General features: G+C 47.3%; 1 protein-coding gene across 1 annotated transcript; it reads left to right on the top strand.

The window, feature by feature from the left end:
- Positions 1-16,827: 16,827 nt before the first annotated feature.
- Positions 16,828-17,775, top strand: LOC142002178 (olfactory receptor 52E4-like). The gene has a single exon (XM_074978069.1). The coding sequence runs from the start codon at positions 16,828-16,830 to the stop codon at positions 17,773-17,775; it is 948 nt and encodes a 315-aa protein (XP_074834170.1).
- Positions 17,776-18,987: the final 1,212 nt, after the last annotated feature.

Genomic DNA, 18,987 nt, shown 5'->3' with positions numbered 1-18,987 from the left:
GCAAACCCTGTTTTAAATCCAGAATAAGGTGATGGAGCTCTGGCAGAGCTATGCCTGATTCTGGGATGTGGCCGAACACTCAGGGGAAGGTCCCTCCACCCGCCTGTGCTACTGGGAGCTCTGGATCACCCACCTGCTGTCCTGGACATAGCTGGGAACGAGCCGTGGCCGGAGTCACAGGAGGAGCCAGGGGCAGGGAGCCAGGAACCAGGACCCCCATGGAATGGTCAAGCATTGAGGGGGACCTTGTAATCAATGTGCCCTCCCAGTCATCCAGCTGGGCAAACAGGAGCTGTGTATCCCTGGTTTTCAGCAAGGGGCCCTCTGGTAAGTCCCCTGAGGGTCCCCCAACCAGGCTGGGAGGGAGAAGGTGACACTGCTGTCAGTGGGATATACACATGCCTAGTAGTCCCAACCCAGACACACCCTGGCTGGCCATGGCTCTCGGCACAAGATGACACCTGCTGGCAATAGCCAGCACCTGCCCCAAGGACAATGCCATGAGCCAGATGTGTGGTGAGAAGTAGGCAAGGCCAGACCACATCTGGGAACTGTCCTACATGGGCAGGGAATCTCTACATGCCCACAGTACCCCACAGCCACTGTGCCTGAGGACGGGGGGGGGTGTTGCCCCCAGAGAGAGTATTGATCCCAATGGGGGTGGGTATTGCCCTGGGGGGATTGTCCCCAGGGGCACAGCCCCAAGGCCACGATCAGGGAATGAAACACCATCCTTCTCTCCTTTTAGCTGTGGCATCTGAGAGCCAGGAGAGCCCCCCAAAGGCAGTGGAGAGGGCCCAGTCACCTCCCAGCACCACCACATCAGGCCTGCAGCCAGAGACCAAGGTGGTGGTCAGGGGATGACACTGCCATCCTCTGCCAGGCCAAAGTGGTGGAGCGATGCTTCCAGCTGGAGGAGGCCAACATGTTCTGGGGGAGGGGAACCTGGGGCTGGTTACTGCCCAATGTTGAGGACATTAGTGGGATGCTGTGGCCAATGTAGACTGCTTCCTGGCCCCCCCATGCTACGCCCAACAACCTCCTGCCAAGACCCCTGCCATCCCCACATCGAGCCCCCTGCTTTCCCGCAACCAAACCTGACTCTGCCAAATCCGTCCCACATCCCTACGTGCCTCTGCTTCCCACCCATCCCAGCCCTGCTGAGGACTCCAAACCCAGGGAGAGAGCGGATCCCAGGCCCAACAGTCCTCTCAACCTTTCACCCCACCCCTGAGTGATCTCCCCTTCCCGCCTCCAGGTTCAGGTCTCTCCCAGCCCCTTAATGTGCACAATTTGCCCCCCTCCCCATTGTACAGAGTTTTTGAGTTAGTTGTGTAATAAATCAAACATAGTAGTGTAAAGTAAAAGTTTTATTTTCCATAGATCCTTGTGCCCCATGTGCTTGGTGCGGGGAAGGTGGGTGTGGGTGTGTGGCTGTGCTGGTGGTGCGTGTGGCGAGGGATGGATTCCAGGGGTGGTGGTGAAGGATGGCTGTGGGTGGGTATCAATGGGGTGTGAGTGAAGCTCTCATGGAGGGCCTCTCTGATGCGGACCCCATCACGGTTGGCCTGGTGATTAGGGGCGGTGGCCAGCTGCTTATAGCTGGGACTAAACTCGTGCACCCACCCCTGGACGAAGGCATCTCCCATTCTCTCTGCAATGTTGTGGAGGGCGCAGTAAGCACTCACCCCCTGTGACACATTCCACACACCAGCCTCCAGGCATGAGAGGAGTCACCGCCACTTCAGGTGCCCAAAGGCCAGCTCAACCACATGGCACACCTGATTGAGTCAGGTGTTGAAGGCGTCCTGGGTGGGGTCAAGGTGTCCTCTATAGGGCCATGTGAGCCACGGCTGCAGCGGGTAGACAGCATCTGCCACCATGCAGAGTGCATGATGATTTTGCGGACCAGGAACTACCGCTGGGGGATGTAGATCCCAGACTCCAAGCAACTGCACAGGCCAGAATTCCAGAACATGTGGGCATTGTGTGTCTGGCCCACCCAGCCCATGTACACCACCATGAACCAGCCTTTTGGATCCGTCAGGGTCTGCAGGACCACCGAGAGGTTGCCCTTTCTGTCAGTGTAGTGGCCAGTGCTGTGCGCTGGAGCACGGATGTGGATGTGTGTTCCATCCAGGGCACCAAAGCAGTTTGGGAAGCCAAGTGCTGCGAATCCCCTGAGGGCTGCGTCGAGGTCCCAGTGCCGAGGACTCTGCGGCGCATCATTGTGTTGATCTCATGGATGACCTGCATGGGATGGAGGATGGAGCCTTTTCCAGCTTAATTGTATGATGATTGCAATTTGATTGAAGCTTTGCTTTTATATACAGCACATATCAAGAAAACATCATACTACAGCTAACTTGGCCCAGGGGAGGCCTATCTTTCCTGTCAGCAGTAACCCAAGCAGCCTGCTGGTAAGACCCGGCATGAGGAGCTTTTGCAAAATATTTTTCTTTTTCCCCATTTATAGGAAATGTTACGGTCATACTAGGAATCTTAAGTCATTTACATCAATCTCCGCTACCTGAGTCACTTTCTGATGTCAACTGGTGTTCAAGCTTTCCCCTCGTACCCCTGATTGGAAAGCTGTGCTGGCCTCACTCGAATTTGAGTAAAAGTCACATAATGGTGTTTCTCCCGACCTTTGACCAGACGTTGCCCTTGAGAGACTGACACACAGGATACAATCAGAGAGGACAACCCCAAATCGAGGTCGTCAGGGAACTTCAGTATTTTGGGGATTCTAAGAAATCAGAACTTAACTCAGTACCAGTATTTGAGCACTATGAGGTGAAGTGGGTATAAGAATCCCTTGCTGCAAGGGGAAGAGGTTCTAGACAGAATCTGCATCTGAAGAGTGTTTGTCGCCTCCTCGGAGCACCACTCTCTCTCTACTGTCTCTGCTATCTCTGTTGTCTTCGCTACCTCTACTCTTAGAAGAGCTTTTGTTTTCACACAGTTTGCCTTGTATTCTAGCCACAGCAATAACACCTTCCTCAACCGTTGAAGCGAGCAGGCCTCAGCTTCTGAGCAGCTCAGAGGAGTCAGAGAGTATTGTACCTTGCTTGTATAATAGTAGTGGTAGGCATCCTTCAGTCTGCACAGACTATGGATCGCGCCCTTTAAAGTTTCAATTGAAGACTTCATTTACAGCATCTGCTGTGACTATGAAGACCCACACGAGAGTGACAGTCCTTGCTGCATCTCTTGCAGATGTAGTGGGTGTCTGGCAAGTCCTCAGTGTGCTTTCTGTGCACTCGCTTCTCCTCTGCTAGCTGTCTGATCTTCAACTCGCCCTTCTGAAGGCCCTTGTGTAACCCCTGCCTCCATCTGCCGCGGTCGTCTGCTACTTCTTCCCAGTTGCCAAGCTCGATGTCTACCTCTCTGAGGTCTCTCTTGCAAACATCTTTGTAACGCAACTGGGGGCGTCCGGGGGGTCTTTTGCCAGAGGCTAGCTCACCATACATGATGTCTTTTGGAATCCTTCCATCGTTCATCCTGTGGACGTGGCCAAGGCAGCGGAGTCGACGCTGCCTGAGGAGGGTGTGCATGGTTGGGATTCCACCTTGCTCGAGGACGGCTGTGTTGGAAACTCTGTCCTTCCATGATATTCCAAGCATGCGCCTGAGGCAGCGCAAGTGGAAGACGTTCAGCCTCTTTCCCTGACGGGCATACAGGGTCCAAGACTCACTGCCATAAAGGAGGGTGCTGAAGATGCAGGCTATGTAGACTTGCATTTTGGTGTGAGTGTACAGCTTGTTGTTATTCCACACTCTCTTGCTGAGTCTGGACAGAGATGTGGCCGCTTTTCCGATCCTCCTGATTAGCTCAGCGTCCAACGACAGGGTGTCAGTGATGGTGCACCCGAGGTAAACGTACTCGTGGACAACCTCTAACGTATAGTTGTCAGTCCTGATTGATGGGGATTCAGCAACATCTTGACCAAGTACGTGTGTCTTCTTTAGGCTGATGGTAAGCCCAAAGTCCTTGCACGCTTTGCAGAACCGATCCAGCAGTTTTTGAAGCTGGTCTTCTGTGTGAGACACTACAGCAGCATTGTCTGCGAACAGCATGTCTCTGATGAGGACTTCTCGCACCTTAGTCTTAGCTCTCAGCCTTGCAAGGTTAAACAGTTTCCCATCGGATCTTGTGTGCAGGAAGATGCCCTCTGCTGAAGATCCAAAGGCATGCTTCAGGAGGAGTGGGAAGAAGATCCCGAACAATGTCGGAGCAAGCACGCATCCTTGTTTGACGCCGCTCCTGATTCTGAAAGCATCCGATAATGCGCCATCACATTGGATGGTTCCTCTCATATTTTCGTGGAACGACTGGATCATCTTGAGTAACCGTGGAGGAAAGCCTATCTTGTGGAGTAGTTTGAACAGACCATCCCTGCTGACCAAGTCAAAGGCCTTGGTCAGGTCGATGAAGGCTATGTAGAGTGGCTTTCTCTGCTCCCTGCACTTCTCCTGCAGCTGCCTTAGAGAGAAAACCATGTCAACGGTAGACCTCTCTGCATGGAATCCGCACTGCGATTCAGGGTACACCCTCTCAGCAATCTTCTCGAGTCTGCCGAGGATGACGCGAGCCAACAGTTTACCAGTGACACTTAGGAGGGAGATTCCACGGTAGTTGTTGCAGTCGCTTCTGTCTCCTTTGTTCTTATACAACGTTACAATGTTAGCGTCATGCATATCCTGTGGAATCTCACCCTCTTTCCAGCACAGGCACAGCAGCTCATGCAGGGGTTCCAGGAGTGTGTCCGCAACACACTTGATTACCTCTGGTGGTACCATCCTGACCAGGGGCCTTTCCTGCTGCAATGCTGTCGATGTCTGCCTTCAGTTCTGCCACAGTCGGTTCTTGAACCAGTTCGTCCATGACTGGTAGGAGCTCGAGGGCATCGAGGGCTGCGTCAACCACAACATTCTCGTGTGAGTACAGCTCGGAGTAGTGCTCAACCCAGCGCTCCATCTGTTTGCCTTTGTCAGCGATGACTTCACCAGATTTGGATTTCAGAGGTGCCATCTTGTTCTGGGTGGGTCCTAATGCCTTCTTCATACCCTCGTACATTCCTCTGAGATTACCAAAGTCGGCACAGGTCTGGATGCTGCTGCATAACTGGAGCCAGTGGTTGTTGGCACAGTGCCTGGCTGTCTGCTGTACTGTTCTTCTGGCCTCTCTAAGTGCTTGCTGGGTACTCTGGATCGGTGAGCGTTTGTACTCCAGGAGTGCAGCGCGCTTCTTTTCAATGACTGGAATCATCTCATCAGAGTTAGCTTCGAACCAGTCGTTCGTGTTTCTAGCTCTTCTTGCAAACACCGACAAGGCCGTGTTGTAAACTGTATCCCTCAGATGTTGCCATTTGGATGTCGCATCGACGCCCCCATGGCCGCTGCGCAGATTTTCCTGGAGGGTCTCTCTGAACTTTTCAACTTTCTCCGAGTTTGCCGTCTTTCTGGCATCAATGTGGGGCCTTCCAGCAGGTTTATAGCGGTACAGCTTCTTGGGTCTCTGCTTGAACTTGGAGCAAACTAGCGAGTGATCTGTATCGCAGTCAAAACTATGACAGCTGCGTGTCAGAAAGACGTTTTTGAGGTTATTAAACCTAGTGATGTCCACGTCTAGTTGATGCCAGTGCTTCGAGCGTGGGTGTCTCCACAACACTCTGTGCTCTGGCTTCGTTTGGAAGAATGTGTTTGTGATGCACAGATTGTGGTACGTGCACAGTTCAAGGAGACGCTGTCCATTGTCATTGATTTTTCCCACACCGAAGTGTCCTAAGCAGGAAGGCCATGAGGCCCAATCAGCTCCAACTCTTGCTTTGAAGTCACGCAAGATGTACAGTTGTTCACGAGCAGGTGTTTGCGCTACAGCAGCACTAAGCACGTCATAGAACTTGTCTGTTACTTCTGGTGTGGCGTACAGGGTTGGGGCGTAAGCGCTGATCAGGTGGACAGGACCGGGGCACGTTTGAAGCGTGATCTGAAGTAGTCTTTCTGATCCGCCCATGACTAAATCAACCATTTGTAGAAGGGTGTTTCTGACAGTGAAGCCAACCCCATGCTCTCTGGGTTCTTCTTGGGCTTTACCCTGCCAGAAAAGGTGTAGTCCTTTTCCTTTAGAGATCCCGAATCTGCAAGTCGGCTCTCTTGCAGTGCAGCAATATCAACTCGGAGCCTTTTCAGTTCCTCATTGATGACAGCGGTCTTGCGGGTGTCACTGATGGCCTGAAGATCTTCAGTCAAGCCGGTCAGCATGGTCCGCACATTCCAGCAAGCAAGCTTGAATTGTTGATGTTTCTCATTTCTTGTTTATTTTCTTATTGGCTTGCCTGGTGCCCAAATTTCAGTCACTTTTCAGGTTCAGTAACCTTAAGCCTCATGCACCCATCGAGGCAGGTGAACTGTAGCGGGACAGTCTCCTATTGGCTGGGGGCTGCCCAGCTTGAGGCAGGCGGTGACTGTCCATTGAGATGCGAGGATCCCTCCCACCGTCGAAGGCAACCCCTGGCGCTCGTTCTCTACGCCAATCGAGCAAGAGCTTATAACCGGTAACTGTTGCCTCCCGTGTTGATGCAACGCTGTTCAGCGATGCCGGAGTACCTCTCCGGGCGCGAGCCTGGGAATTTGTTATGGAGACTCTGGGCTGCCCAGACACCAGTGTCCCCCTCTCGGCTTTACTGATATAGTCCAAAGGAGAGGATAACCTCCACGTCTGCTACCAGCTTGCTTGTATAGCAGAAGTTGAACCCTAAGTGCAGTTGGTTAAGTAAGTTGCATTCGCTGTTAGAACGTTGTTAAGATATTAACTGTATTGAACATCTTCAGTTTGTGTCTGTTCGACAGCGGTTTAATACCTTTGTACTACTCCAATAAACAAACCATAAGTGCTGCTAAAAGTGTTGTCTGTGTAATCACCGGGAATCCCAAAACCTCACCTCTGTCCTGCTGCAGTGAGAGCTTAGGATGCAGCTACCTCAGGGTGCCTGCCCGTGAAGACACTTTCCGCTCAGAATAGACAGGTAACGATCTCTTCCTGGGGAGCTTTCCTGCTTGTCAAACCCACTGCAACGTGGGCAACAGGAGACTGAGTGTAAGTCTGTTGTACTTTCTGCTTTGCAGAACTTGTGACCATCTCAGAGCTCTTGCCACAGAGGATGAGTTTGTTCAATACCACTGGGCCAAAAGTCGCTCTTTGCTGTGCACCTGTGCTCAGCCCAGGTGATGCCCCCAGCCTTGCGTTGATGGCTCTAGTTCAGTGGCACAGTGGGTCTTTCCAGAAGAAAGGCGTTAGTAGATGTAAAATGCAAGTTCAGATTCTGAGGCCCTGGTCCATGGTTTCATCAGACCACACTGAAGCAAACTCCCCTTGAAGTAAAAAGTAAGTGAACTCTGGAGAAACCACCTGTGTGTCAATACACAAAGACCGCCACCACCTCCTCCTGGTAAGAGCAGCAAGGTGGGTGCCTATTACTTGACTTCATCTGCTGGAAATCATGGAGATGACAGGCTTCTTATGGGAGCAACATGGGCAAGACACATTCCTCTCATAACTTCATTGGAGCAGTGTTATGTGGGAGACTTTGGGAAAAACAAAACAAAACATAACAAACAAAAGAAAACAAAGCAAAGAGTTCAGACAGAAGCAGAAACCACACATGGAAAAACTAACATTGGTCTCACAAGTGCCACATACAATGACCAATCTGTCAATTATCGGAGGGGTAGCCGTGTTAGTCTGGATCTGTAACAGCAACAAAGGGTCCTGTGGCACCTTATAGACTAAGAGAAAAGTTTTGAGCATGAGCTTTTGTGAGCACAGACTCACTTCATCAGACGCTGGTCTTGGAAATCTCAATATTTCCAAGACCAGCATCTGATGAAATGAGTCTGTGCTCACGAAAGCTCATGCTCAAAACTTTTCTCTTTGTCTATAAGGTGCCACGGGACCCTTCGTTACCATCTGTCAATGAATCCCAGTCAGCTAAGCACTTCAATCCAATAATGTCTCTGGCTCGGAATTCCACTGGACAAATATGGATTATGTGAACAGTTTTCTGTCCGCAGTTCAGTGGAATGCAGTGCTCCCTGTTCATGTGTTGTGTGAGTAAATAAAAATGCCTGGTCTACTTTATTGATGGGATAGATTCATAGAGTTTCAGGTGAGCAGACACCATGAGATGCAAACAAAGAATCACGGAATGCTAGGCCTGGATGAGATCCAGCCCCCTGCCCTCATGGCAGGACCAACTACTGTCTAGACAATCCTTGACAGACGTTTGTCTAACCTGTTCTTAAATATCTCCAGAAATGGAGATTCCACAACTTCCCTAGGCAATTTATTCCACTGTTTGACCACCCTGACAGTTAGGAACTTTTTCCTAATGTCCAACCTAAACCTCCCTTGCTGCAGTTTAAGTCCATTGCTTCTTCTTCTATCCTCAGAGGCCAAGAAGAATAAGTTTTCTCCCTCCTCCTTATGACATCCTTTTAGATACTTGAAAACTGCTATCAGCTGTGTCTACACGTGCACGCTTCTTCGAAGTAGCGGAACTAACTTCGAAATAGTGCCCGTCACGGCTACACGTGTTGGGCGCTATTTCGAAGTTAACTTCAACGTTAGGCGGCGAGACGTCGAAGTCGCTAACCCCATAAGGGGATAGGAATAGCGCCCTACTTTGACGTTGAACGTCGAAGTAGGGACCGTGTAGTTGTTGCGCGTCCCGCAACTTCGAAATAGCGGGGTCCGCCATGGCGGCCATCAGCTGAGGGGTTGAGAGACGCTGTCTCTCGAGTCCCTGCGGGGCTCTATGGTCACCGTGGGCAGCAGCCCTTAGCCCAGGGCTTCTGGCTGCTGCTGCTGCAGCTGGGGATCCATGCTGCAGGCACAGGGTCTGCAACCAGTTGTCGGCTCTGTGTATCCTGTGTTGTTTAGTGCAACTGTGTCTGGGAGGGGCCCTTTAAGGGAGCGGCTTGCTGTTGAGTCCGCCCTGTGACCCTGTCTGCACCTGTGCCTGGCATCCCTATTTCAATGTGTGCTACTTTGGCGTGTAGACGTTCCCTCGCAGCGCCTATTTCGATGTGATGCCGCACAACGTCGAAGTTGAACATCGACGTTGAAAGCCCTGGAGGACGTGTAGATGTTACTCATCGAAATAGACTATTTTGATGTTGCCACATCAAAATAAGCTATTTTGATGTAGGCTTCACGTGTAGACGTAGCCATGAAGTCCCCCGTTAATCTTCTTTTTTCCAAACTAAATAAGCCCAGCTCTTTCAGCCTTTCTTCATAGGTCATGTTCTCTCGACCTTTGATCATTCTGGTTGCACTTTTTTGCACCTTTTCAAACTTCTGCAAGCCTTTCTTGAAATGTGGCACCTAGAACTGGACACAGTACTCCAGCTGAGGCCTAAGCAGCTCAGAGTAGGGCAGAAGAATGACTTCTTGTGCCTTGAGAAGCTTTTCTTCCTCCCCTGTTGGCAGGACCAAGCACAGCCCTGACATCTGTTTGCCCCAATCCCTAAGGCTGTGTCAAATAGCCTAATAGCTGTATTTTGAAGATTACTAATGAGGTGCTGAATTGAATATTCAGTGCCTCATTTATATTGGGACACTTCCGGCCATGGCGCTTTCAAAAGCGCACAGCTCAGCGTGGCTACACGGGCTCCTTTTCGAAAGGAGCCTGCACCTTTCGAAATCCCTTTATCCTGATCACTGATCGGAATAAGGGGATTTTGAAAGGTGAGGGTCCTTTTGAAAAGGAGCCCCAGGTAGCTGCGTGTTTTCAAAGCATCCTAATGAGGCACTGAATATTCACTTCAGCACCTCATTAGTAATCTTTGAAATACAGCTATTTTGAAGATTTGTGCCCATGTAGACATAGCATAAGTGGCCCCCTCAGGGACTGAATGCCTAATCCTGGGTTTAGCAGGCTAATGCTCAAACCACTGAGCTACCTCTCCCCTGCACTACTGGAGCACATGGAAATACTAAGCACCATCTTGATCATCCCTGTCAGGTCTTTGTCTAACCTGCTCTTAAAAACCTCCAAGAAGGGAGATCCCACACCCTCCCCAGGTAATTTATTCCAGTGTTTAACAACTCTGTGAGTTAAGATTTTTTTTCCTAACGCTGAAACTAAAACTTCCCTTCTTGTAATATAAATACATTTCTTCTTCTACCCCCAGGGGTTAAGGGGAATAATTTTCACCCTCCTGCTTGTAATAACCTTCTATGTGTTTGAAATTTGTTATCATGTCCTCTCTAAGACTTCTCTTTCCAAGACTAAACATCCCCAAGTTTTCAACTCTTCCCTGATATGTCATGTTCTCTAGACCAGAAAATCTTTTTGCTGCTGTTCTCTGGACATTTTCCCATTTATTCACAACTTTCCTGAAAAGTGGTTCCCATAAATGGACACAATACTCCAGAGGAGGCCTAATAATCACTGAGTAGAGCAGAAAAATTACTTCTCATTTCTTGCTTAAAACACTTCTGCAAATACGTCCCCAGATAATAGTTACTTTCTTTGCAATGGTGTTACAGTGTTGGTTCATATTTATCTCGGGGTCCACTATGAATCCTAGATCCTTTTCTGCAATCCTTCTGATGAATAATAACAGAGAGGTAGCTACGTTAGCCTGTATCTTAACAAAACAAAGAAGGAGACATGTAGCACTTTAAAGCCTACCAAGGTTATTTATTAATTTATCGTCAATAGAGATAGCAATTACCTCATGCATCACAAAGAGAGCTTCCCCATCTTTGATATTCTTAGAGATATCAGTCAAGTAATTTAACTTAATAGTCACAGAGGGAGGGTGTACGTTGGATATTAGGAAAAACTATTTCACCAGGAGGGAGGTGAAGCATTGGAATGCATTCCTGAGAGGTGGTGGAATCTCTATCCATGGAGGATTTTAAATCCCAGCTTGACATAGTCACGTCTGGGATGATTTAGTTGTGATTAATTCTGCTTTAGGCAGGGGGCTGGACTCAATGACTTCCTGAGGTCCCTTCCAGCACTAGGATTCTATGATTCTATGTTTGCTTTTTATGCTGCTGCTGCACATTGAGTGGATGTTTTCAGAGAATGATCCACTGTAACTCCAAGATAGCCCTCTTGAGAGATATGTATAGTTGACATTATTTTTCCAATGTGCGTTACTTTGCACTTATATACATTAAAATGCATACGCCATTTTGTTGCCCAATCACCAAGTTTGGTGATATTAATTATCTTTTTGCAGCTCTTCACAATCTGTATTTCTCATAAGTATCTGGAGCAGTTCAGTATCATCTGAATTTTTTTCACATTTTTGTTTACCTTTTTCTCCAGATCATTTATAACTATGTCGAACAGGACACCCCACACCTTCCACTTCCCTTCTGAGACTCCTGCACCCCCACCCCCTACCTTGCGCCATTCCATACCATCGAACCCGGTTCTCTGACTCCAGCACCATCCACTCCTTGCCCTGAGCCCCCAGCCCCATCCCACTTCTTACTCTATACAGTCATTGAACTAAAGCTTACACATGTTCCTTATCATTGGTCAGGACCAGAGCAATGCTGGTAACTATACTAGTCAGAATATATAGAGGGAACCAAATCCAAAATCGCTGTTGAATCACGTCCATGTCCCTCATCCTCTGCATCCACAAGGGAACCAAAAGAGATTTTGGAAGAAGTGGCATCTTTATTCATGACTCCACAGACAACTTAGGCTCTTGAACAATCTAGGCATTTGTTTATACACCGACCTTAGCAATTTGCTGACAGGAAGTCTGCATCTAATTCTCATGTAAACAAGGGAAAAGTAAATGAAAATTAGAACCACTCAGCTCTAATACTAACATGTTCTGGCAAGTCACTTAAGGGGCTGGTTAGGCTGGCTTGTTTAGTATGTGCTCTTAGTCTGTTACTATAGCTGAAGACAGACAGACAGACAACCTCCTTCCATCAGGATTCCTGGACTCTATCTCAGCTCTCGGAGGGGAGTGATGCTGTTGGTATCAACAGGGTGAGAAATAGTTTCTTTCAAATACTGTCTAGTGCATAGAATTTAGATTGACATTTTATTTATTTCTTAGGTAACCTTTTTTAATTTTAAAAAATATCTTTCTGCCATTGATAAGTGGGTGTTTTTTACCTAACCCATGGTGTTATTAGACAAGTAAAGGGGAAATGTCTTTGGCAACAGGGGCACTGGTGCATTGATCTTGTCACACTGAGGAAAGGGCAGACTGGGTAATAAACTGATACTGGTCAGGCTTCTGACAAGGGCAAGAAGGTTCAGCTATTGGGTCCTGGGCAGGGAACTGTAGGGAAGTGGTTGCAGCTATAGAGAACTGTTAGCTGACTCCATGCTTGGTTCATGAGTGGCTGGGAAGTGATCTGTGCCAGTGCAGCTGTGCGTGTCCTTGTCCGTGTCTGGCTGTGCGGGTGCCAGCCTTGGAGAGGACCGGGGCTTCCTGTAGATTCACCGTGTAAGAAGGGGCCCAGATTGGCATGTGAGGGGGCAGCACTGTACCCCAGTTCCAGGTGACATGGCAGGGAATTCAGTTACATGCACCCAATGGACAGGCCCTGTTAAATCGGATTACTTCCCTTTTGTGTCCTGTGCTCATTTACCGACCAACCGAACACGGCTACAGCAGGGAAGACAGCACCACGCCATTCTGTGTGTGACCCTGCCAGTTCACATCGTCCTGTGCCTCAGGTTGCCTATCTGTGTAATGGGGATAGGTTCGTAGTGACTTTAATTTGAAATCTGTTTTCCAGATCCTTCGGTGAAAGGCGCTACACATTATGAGAGTTACAGATGAGAATTACTGATCTCAGATCCTTTAGAGAGAGACCTGTGTCTCTGCAGGTAGTGTTCACTTCTTCTTCTCTCTGGATCTGCCTAGCACAGGGTTGGTAACCAAAAAAAAGCCAGAAGAGCAATTTTTTCCAGTTCAGTTAAAACCTCAATAATGCAAGAGAGGCAATGCATGGCAATACGAGACTGTCCTTAATAAATAATGTCAGACCGTGCTTTTTGTCACCGCATTTTAAGAACCGGCAAATACAATGATGTAGAACGTGACACATGTTTACTGCAGTACATTCAGAAACTTGTTACCTATTCTATCTCCTCACACTTTCCACGTGTGAGTTTGTACCACTCTTTTCCTGACCTCCTCTCCTGACCTTTCTGTCCCGCTGGTGGATGCTGGAGGCAGTTTTCCAATGTGCTGATATCACATATTGGTTGCTATTTAGATATGAGTTGTTCATTGTTGGGTTTTTAGATGTTCGACATTTATTGAAAATAAGAGAGGGTTTTTTTATTTTTTATTTTGTGTCAGGGGCCACTAAGAAGTCCTTAACAAGCTACATGAAGCTCCTGAGCCACAGGCTGTAGACCCCTGGTCTAGTATCTACCCATCCACCCTGGGCATTTATCAAACCCTGTGGGGACCTAGTCTGTATCCCTAGTGTTCTCACGAGTCAACTATAAGTTTTAAACACACAAACACACAGAGCAGCCAGTTTCTCGCTGACTCAGCACAGATCCCTAGAGTTGTCATCTCCTTTTGGGAAGTTCCCTTAATTGCTGTTTGCTTCTAAAAGTGGATAAAGGGCACAGAAGGGCAGAGAGGCTCGCCTCCAGCTGATTTTCGCTCAGGTGCTCTTCTTTCCAAGGGAGGCCAATTGAACTCAGTGGAATTGCAGAGTTATGTTATAAATGATGTGAACCACTGTACTGGTGCTTGCAGTTGGATGCTGCTGCAGATGGTGGAATGAAAGATGTGTGGGACATGGCTGCCTGAGGGTGATTGCAAGGGGATGGATTCTCATCTCACCGTTGCAAGGTACATTAGCTTGTTGCTCAAAAATCCTGTGCAGTTCTGCACTGCAGGTGGTATGGGATAGAGAATTCACTTGTTTTCCATTCTGCAGTGAACAGGCATCAAACGTGACAGGCTCAATGTCTCTTCCAGTATCAGGGACCAAAATTTCACTCCTCCGTGTGCACCTTTGCCCACCACACCAGAAGGCCTTCAGCCCCAAATTGATTGAATTTGAGTCAACATAAAATACAAGTCCAAAACCTGAGGCTGTGGCCTGTACTTTGCTCAGGCCCTGCTAAGGCAAAAGGATTGAATCAATGCCTCAGCTGTGTGTGAAAACACAGAGATTGTCACCTCCCCTTCCTGCGTTTCAGGTTGGTGGCTGTTAATGGGAAGGGGAGGCAGTTGACTGATTTTATCTGCTGGAAAGGATGGCTGAACTGTGTTCCAGAAGTTGGCTGGACAGTTATGCCGGGGCCGGGGAACCTGGGGGGAGCCTTGAGTTACAAGGAGACACCAGAATGGGGTATTTCAACATAAACACTTATAATCTGGTGAATTTATAGGCAACTGAATAAGATGTCTCTTAATTCCAGGTGTCAGACAGTCTGCACTAGATCTGGTGGTGACAGTCCATTTGAGAATCCTATTCAGCAAAGCTCTTGCTTCGATAATGTCTGTGGCAAGAAGTTCCACAGGACAATTATAAACAAGGAAAATAAGTTTTGTTTCTTAGTGTCGTATATTGATATTTTCGGAGGAATCAATGTTGCCTTGAATGTGTGCAGTGAGACAAAAGAAACAGAAGCGCCGGATTGACTTCCTTTATTGATTAATTCATAGGATTCCAGGTCAAAAGAGGCTATTTCATCATTCACTCTGAGTTCCTGGCCATTAATTTCACCCCACAGTCCCAGTGCTGATCCCAGTGACTTGTGTCTGACAAAACCCTGGTCCCCACTCGGATTTTGCACCATAGAATCTGTGAGCCCCAGGGTGAGAATGGACCATTTGATTGCATTTAAGTGGTTTGTTTAGATGCACTCACCTCACTGAAACCTCCAGATTAATCAGGATGCCTGCCCTGCCCTTCTCCTGGTAACCCCTGTGCCACTCTCTGGGTCATGTATGAAATATATCTGCATCGATTTTCTATTTGCTTCGAAACTCTTGATGAAAAATGTGAAAAGTGCCAAGCTGAAAACAGACCTTGCAGAACACCCCTAGAAGAAGCCAAATTAACTGACAATGGTCCATTGACCCCTGCTCCCTCAGCTCTGTCAGCCACTTTTTAGTTCATTTTACATGTGCTCTGGCAATATCGGATAGTAAAGCCTATTGCACCAAAATGGGTTCATGACTGACAGAACGTCTGTTATCCATAAAGCATGAGATTGGGTTATTTGACAAGGTCTCTTTCCTGTGAATCCTGAGTGACTTACATTAACTTTATTCCATGTTTTGATTTAATCCCAAACCACCTTCGCCATTGTTTCCTAGCCTTGACAGCTCTTATTCTTTTTAAATGGTTTCTTTCTTTTACATAATTTCTGTGTAACACTGAACTGCTCTATTTTTCCTTTTTTTTTTTTTTTTGGATTTCATTGTCTTGGTTGATATCTGTATCTCCTACTGCTTCTTTCCAAATGCAGAACAAACTATCAATTGAACACATCTATTCTTTCTTCACTGTCTACACATTTCCTATCTCCTTTGAACAGCCGGCATGTCATTTTTCTGCATTTCTTTTGTTCTTAATATATTTCATAATTTATTTGATGTGATACACAGCCCTTCCAAGAGTGGAATGTCTCCTACTGTCTTGAATAACTCTTACCAATGTTTGTAGCTTCCAATTTATTTTTCTTGCTATCTAGTTTTTCCTTTCCCCTATTTGCTCTATGTTACTCTATTTTCCTCCTAATTTTTGCATTCACTTTACAAACAGAACTTCAGTTTCGACAGCGTTATCCACATTCTAGGTGATGGGATCATGAACTTTTGATGATATGATAACCTCTTCTTTAACAACTCACAACCTTTATTCCCAATTAAATAGTTTCTCTGAAACCTCCTTTCATGATCATTAGGTTCAGTGTTTGGGAATTAGCATTCTTGAAACACAAAGGGTCTTTAGATAATACTGGTTGGACTGTTGTGTTTGCCGATTAGAATGTAATCAGTTCCATCCTTTACTTTGTTTTCCTCTCTCATAAGCCCTCTTCTTTGTGTCTCCTCTAAACTACGTGTTCCCTAACTTCCTAGTCTGTGTAAATATAGCAGCTTCCTTCATTCTCCTAGCCTGTCCCCCAAATGCCCTTTGCAACTGCTACATCCTTCAGACAGACTGAGAGATTATAACTAAGTCCATATCCATGGCAGGTTATTTTTCCAACTCATTCATTAGGCACAAATTGCCTCTCTTTGACCAGTACTGTGAAAATCAGGTGTTTCCACTGAGATTATCTTATTGACTCAAGGTCTTTTCCCTGAGGTGCGTGCTAATTGGGATATTTCCTTCCCTCAGATTTTGAGCAACTAGGTGAACAGGAAACTCCCTTAAGGATGTAATCTCGAACTGGGGCTCATTTGATTAAGCCACAATGATGACTAATAAATACCACACTCATATTTCCAGCTAGTGCCTAATAGTATTCCAAACTCTGCACTAATTGGGAATGATTGACACATGGAGCACCATCAAACATGGACTTTGGCATCAGTAAAGGGAGCTGTTAATAGTTCCTTTCTCTCACTAATGATATTTTCTCAATGTGTGAAGAACAGCTAATCTGTTTCCTTCATGAGAACAGTTTACCACTGTGCAAGTACAGTGTGATATTAACATTGTTTCTCCGTTCAGGCATTCATACTGTGACCATCACCCTCAGGTCTGGGCACATACTAAGCATCGGGGGATATATGTTATATGAAAAAGACATCATAGTTCCGCAGAATAGGAGACCTTCTGTTATACTCCATGTCAGATTCCAACACAACCCATTTCATCAACCCCTCCTTCTTCATCCTGCTGGGGATTCCTGGCCTGGAGGTGGCCCATGTCTGGATCTCCATCCCCTTCTGCACCATATACATAATAGCCATCCTTGGCAACTTCACCATCCTGTTCATCGTGAAGAGGGAGACGAGCCTTCATGAGCCTATGTACTATTTCCTCTGCATGCTGGCTGCCAGCGACCTGGCCGTGTCTACGACCATCATGCCAAAAACTCTGAGCCTCTTTTGGTTCAACTTCAGGGAGATCGATTTCCATTCCTGCCTCACCCAGATGTACTTCATTCACTGCTTCACGACGGTGGAGTCTGGGATCTTTGTGGCCATGGCTTTTGATCGCTACGTGGCCATCTGTGATCCCCTGAGACATTCCACCATCCTGTCAAACCATGTAGTGGCCAAGATTGGGTTGGCCATTATTTTGCGAGGCAGTGTGCTCATACTACCCTATCCCCTCCTGGCAATACAGTGGTCATATTGCAGATCTAACATCATTCCCCACTCGTACTGTGAGCATATTGCTGTGGTGAAGCTGGCTTGTGCTGACACCCAAGTCAGTAATTACTACAGCCTCGCTTTGGCATTTTATGTCATTGGTCTGGATGTGTTTTTTATTACTGTGTCCTACATCCAGATCCTCAGAGCCATCTTTGTACTCCCTGGAAAGGACACTCGCCTGAAAACGTTTTGGACCTGTGGTTCCCACCTCTGTGTCTTTTCAGCCTCTTACATCCCAGCTCTCTTCTCCATCCTCACCCACCGGTTTGGTCACAGTGTGCCCCTGCACTTGCACATTCTCATTGCCAACCTGTACCTCCTCATGCCCCCAATGCTACACCCCATCATCTATGGGGTGAGGACCAAACCAATCCGGGGCAGTCTTCTCCTGCTCCTTAATCAGAAGAGGACCTAAGGTATCTTCCTGGCGCTCTGGCTTTCAGAGCAAGCTCCGTGTACAGCTGCTGATAATGTAGCTCTGGGCCTGTTTTCCTGAACCACTTACTGCTCAGTGAAAGGTACGTTAAATGCTTCCCTAGTCATGCTGTACTCTGACAATGTTGCAAACTGGGAGAATCTGTCTATTTCCAATTCATTCGGCTGCTATTGTTCCAATTGCTGGTCTCTGGACTGCTGCTGCCCTCCCACCCAGTTCTGACATCAAGCCCCTCCCCTTCTCTATCTCTTTCTCTGAGGACTGTAACACAATTAATTGCTCATATCTTCCCCTCCCGATGTCAGGCCCAAGGGTGTGTCTCTGAGATGCTAGACCCCAAAGTATCCCCTGTTTATGAGTGTGATGTAGTTGTAATGTTTCTGGGCACAGTATGCTTTGTGATGTATCCTTTTAAAAGTCTTATCCTTATTTTAATTACTTCATAGTACATTAAGTTATGAAATCTCGCAATGTGTGAGTTACTCCGGTACGATATGAGTCTGGAAACGCCCCAGAATGGGCTTTCAGGGGCAACAATGGAGTAGTCATTGGGTGTTGAGTGCTATCCTCAATGCTCCTCCAGGGAAGAATCCTCTAACTGTGGAAGTCTACAGAAGGAAGCCTCCCCAGAGGGCACATGAAAACCAGTGAGAATGTTTGACCACCGGGGCTAGATCCCCAACTTCACAGGGCCAGGCTTTCTGACAGCAAGTGACATCATCACTTGTCTTCGCTCCCACAGAACTCAATGACTGAAAGAGGCTCAAGATGAGAAAGGACTTTGAAGTGGGTTGGAGTTCCCAGGCAGCAACATAATGCAGCCTGTTCCTCAGGAATCAGTAAGCCTGGTTGTATCATCACAGTTCTTTAATGGTGATTCCAATCCTATGTATTTGGTTTAAGTGTTAGATGGTTATTTCCTCTCATTTCACAGGTAGCGTGCTTTGATATGTTTGCTATCACTTATTATCACTGACAATCTATTATTCTGAAACTAATAGCCATTTTATCTTGCACCATAATCAGTGAGTTTATGAGCCAAGTTCTTTTTTTTTTAATATAAACTCTTTTAATAAGGGCAGGTGTATTGTTTCCCTACATCAGGATTGCAGGGAAGAGGGTGTAGGGGGAAAAGGATTACTTAGTGAGCCTGCTCTCTTAAGATCTCTATGCATCACAAGACGGTGTAAT

Source organism: Carettochelys insculpta, chromosome 1 (assembly GCF_033958435.1).
Source record: "Carettochelys insculpta isolate YL-2023 chromosome 1, ASM3395843v1, whole genome shotgun sequence".
Lineage (NCBI taxonomy): Eukaryota > Metazoa > Chordata > Testudines > Carettochelyidae > Carettochelys > Carettochelys insculpta.
The sequence above is the reverse complement of the archived record's forward strand: the minus strand, read 5'-3'. Positions and strand labels throughout refer to the sequence as shown.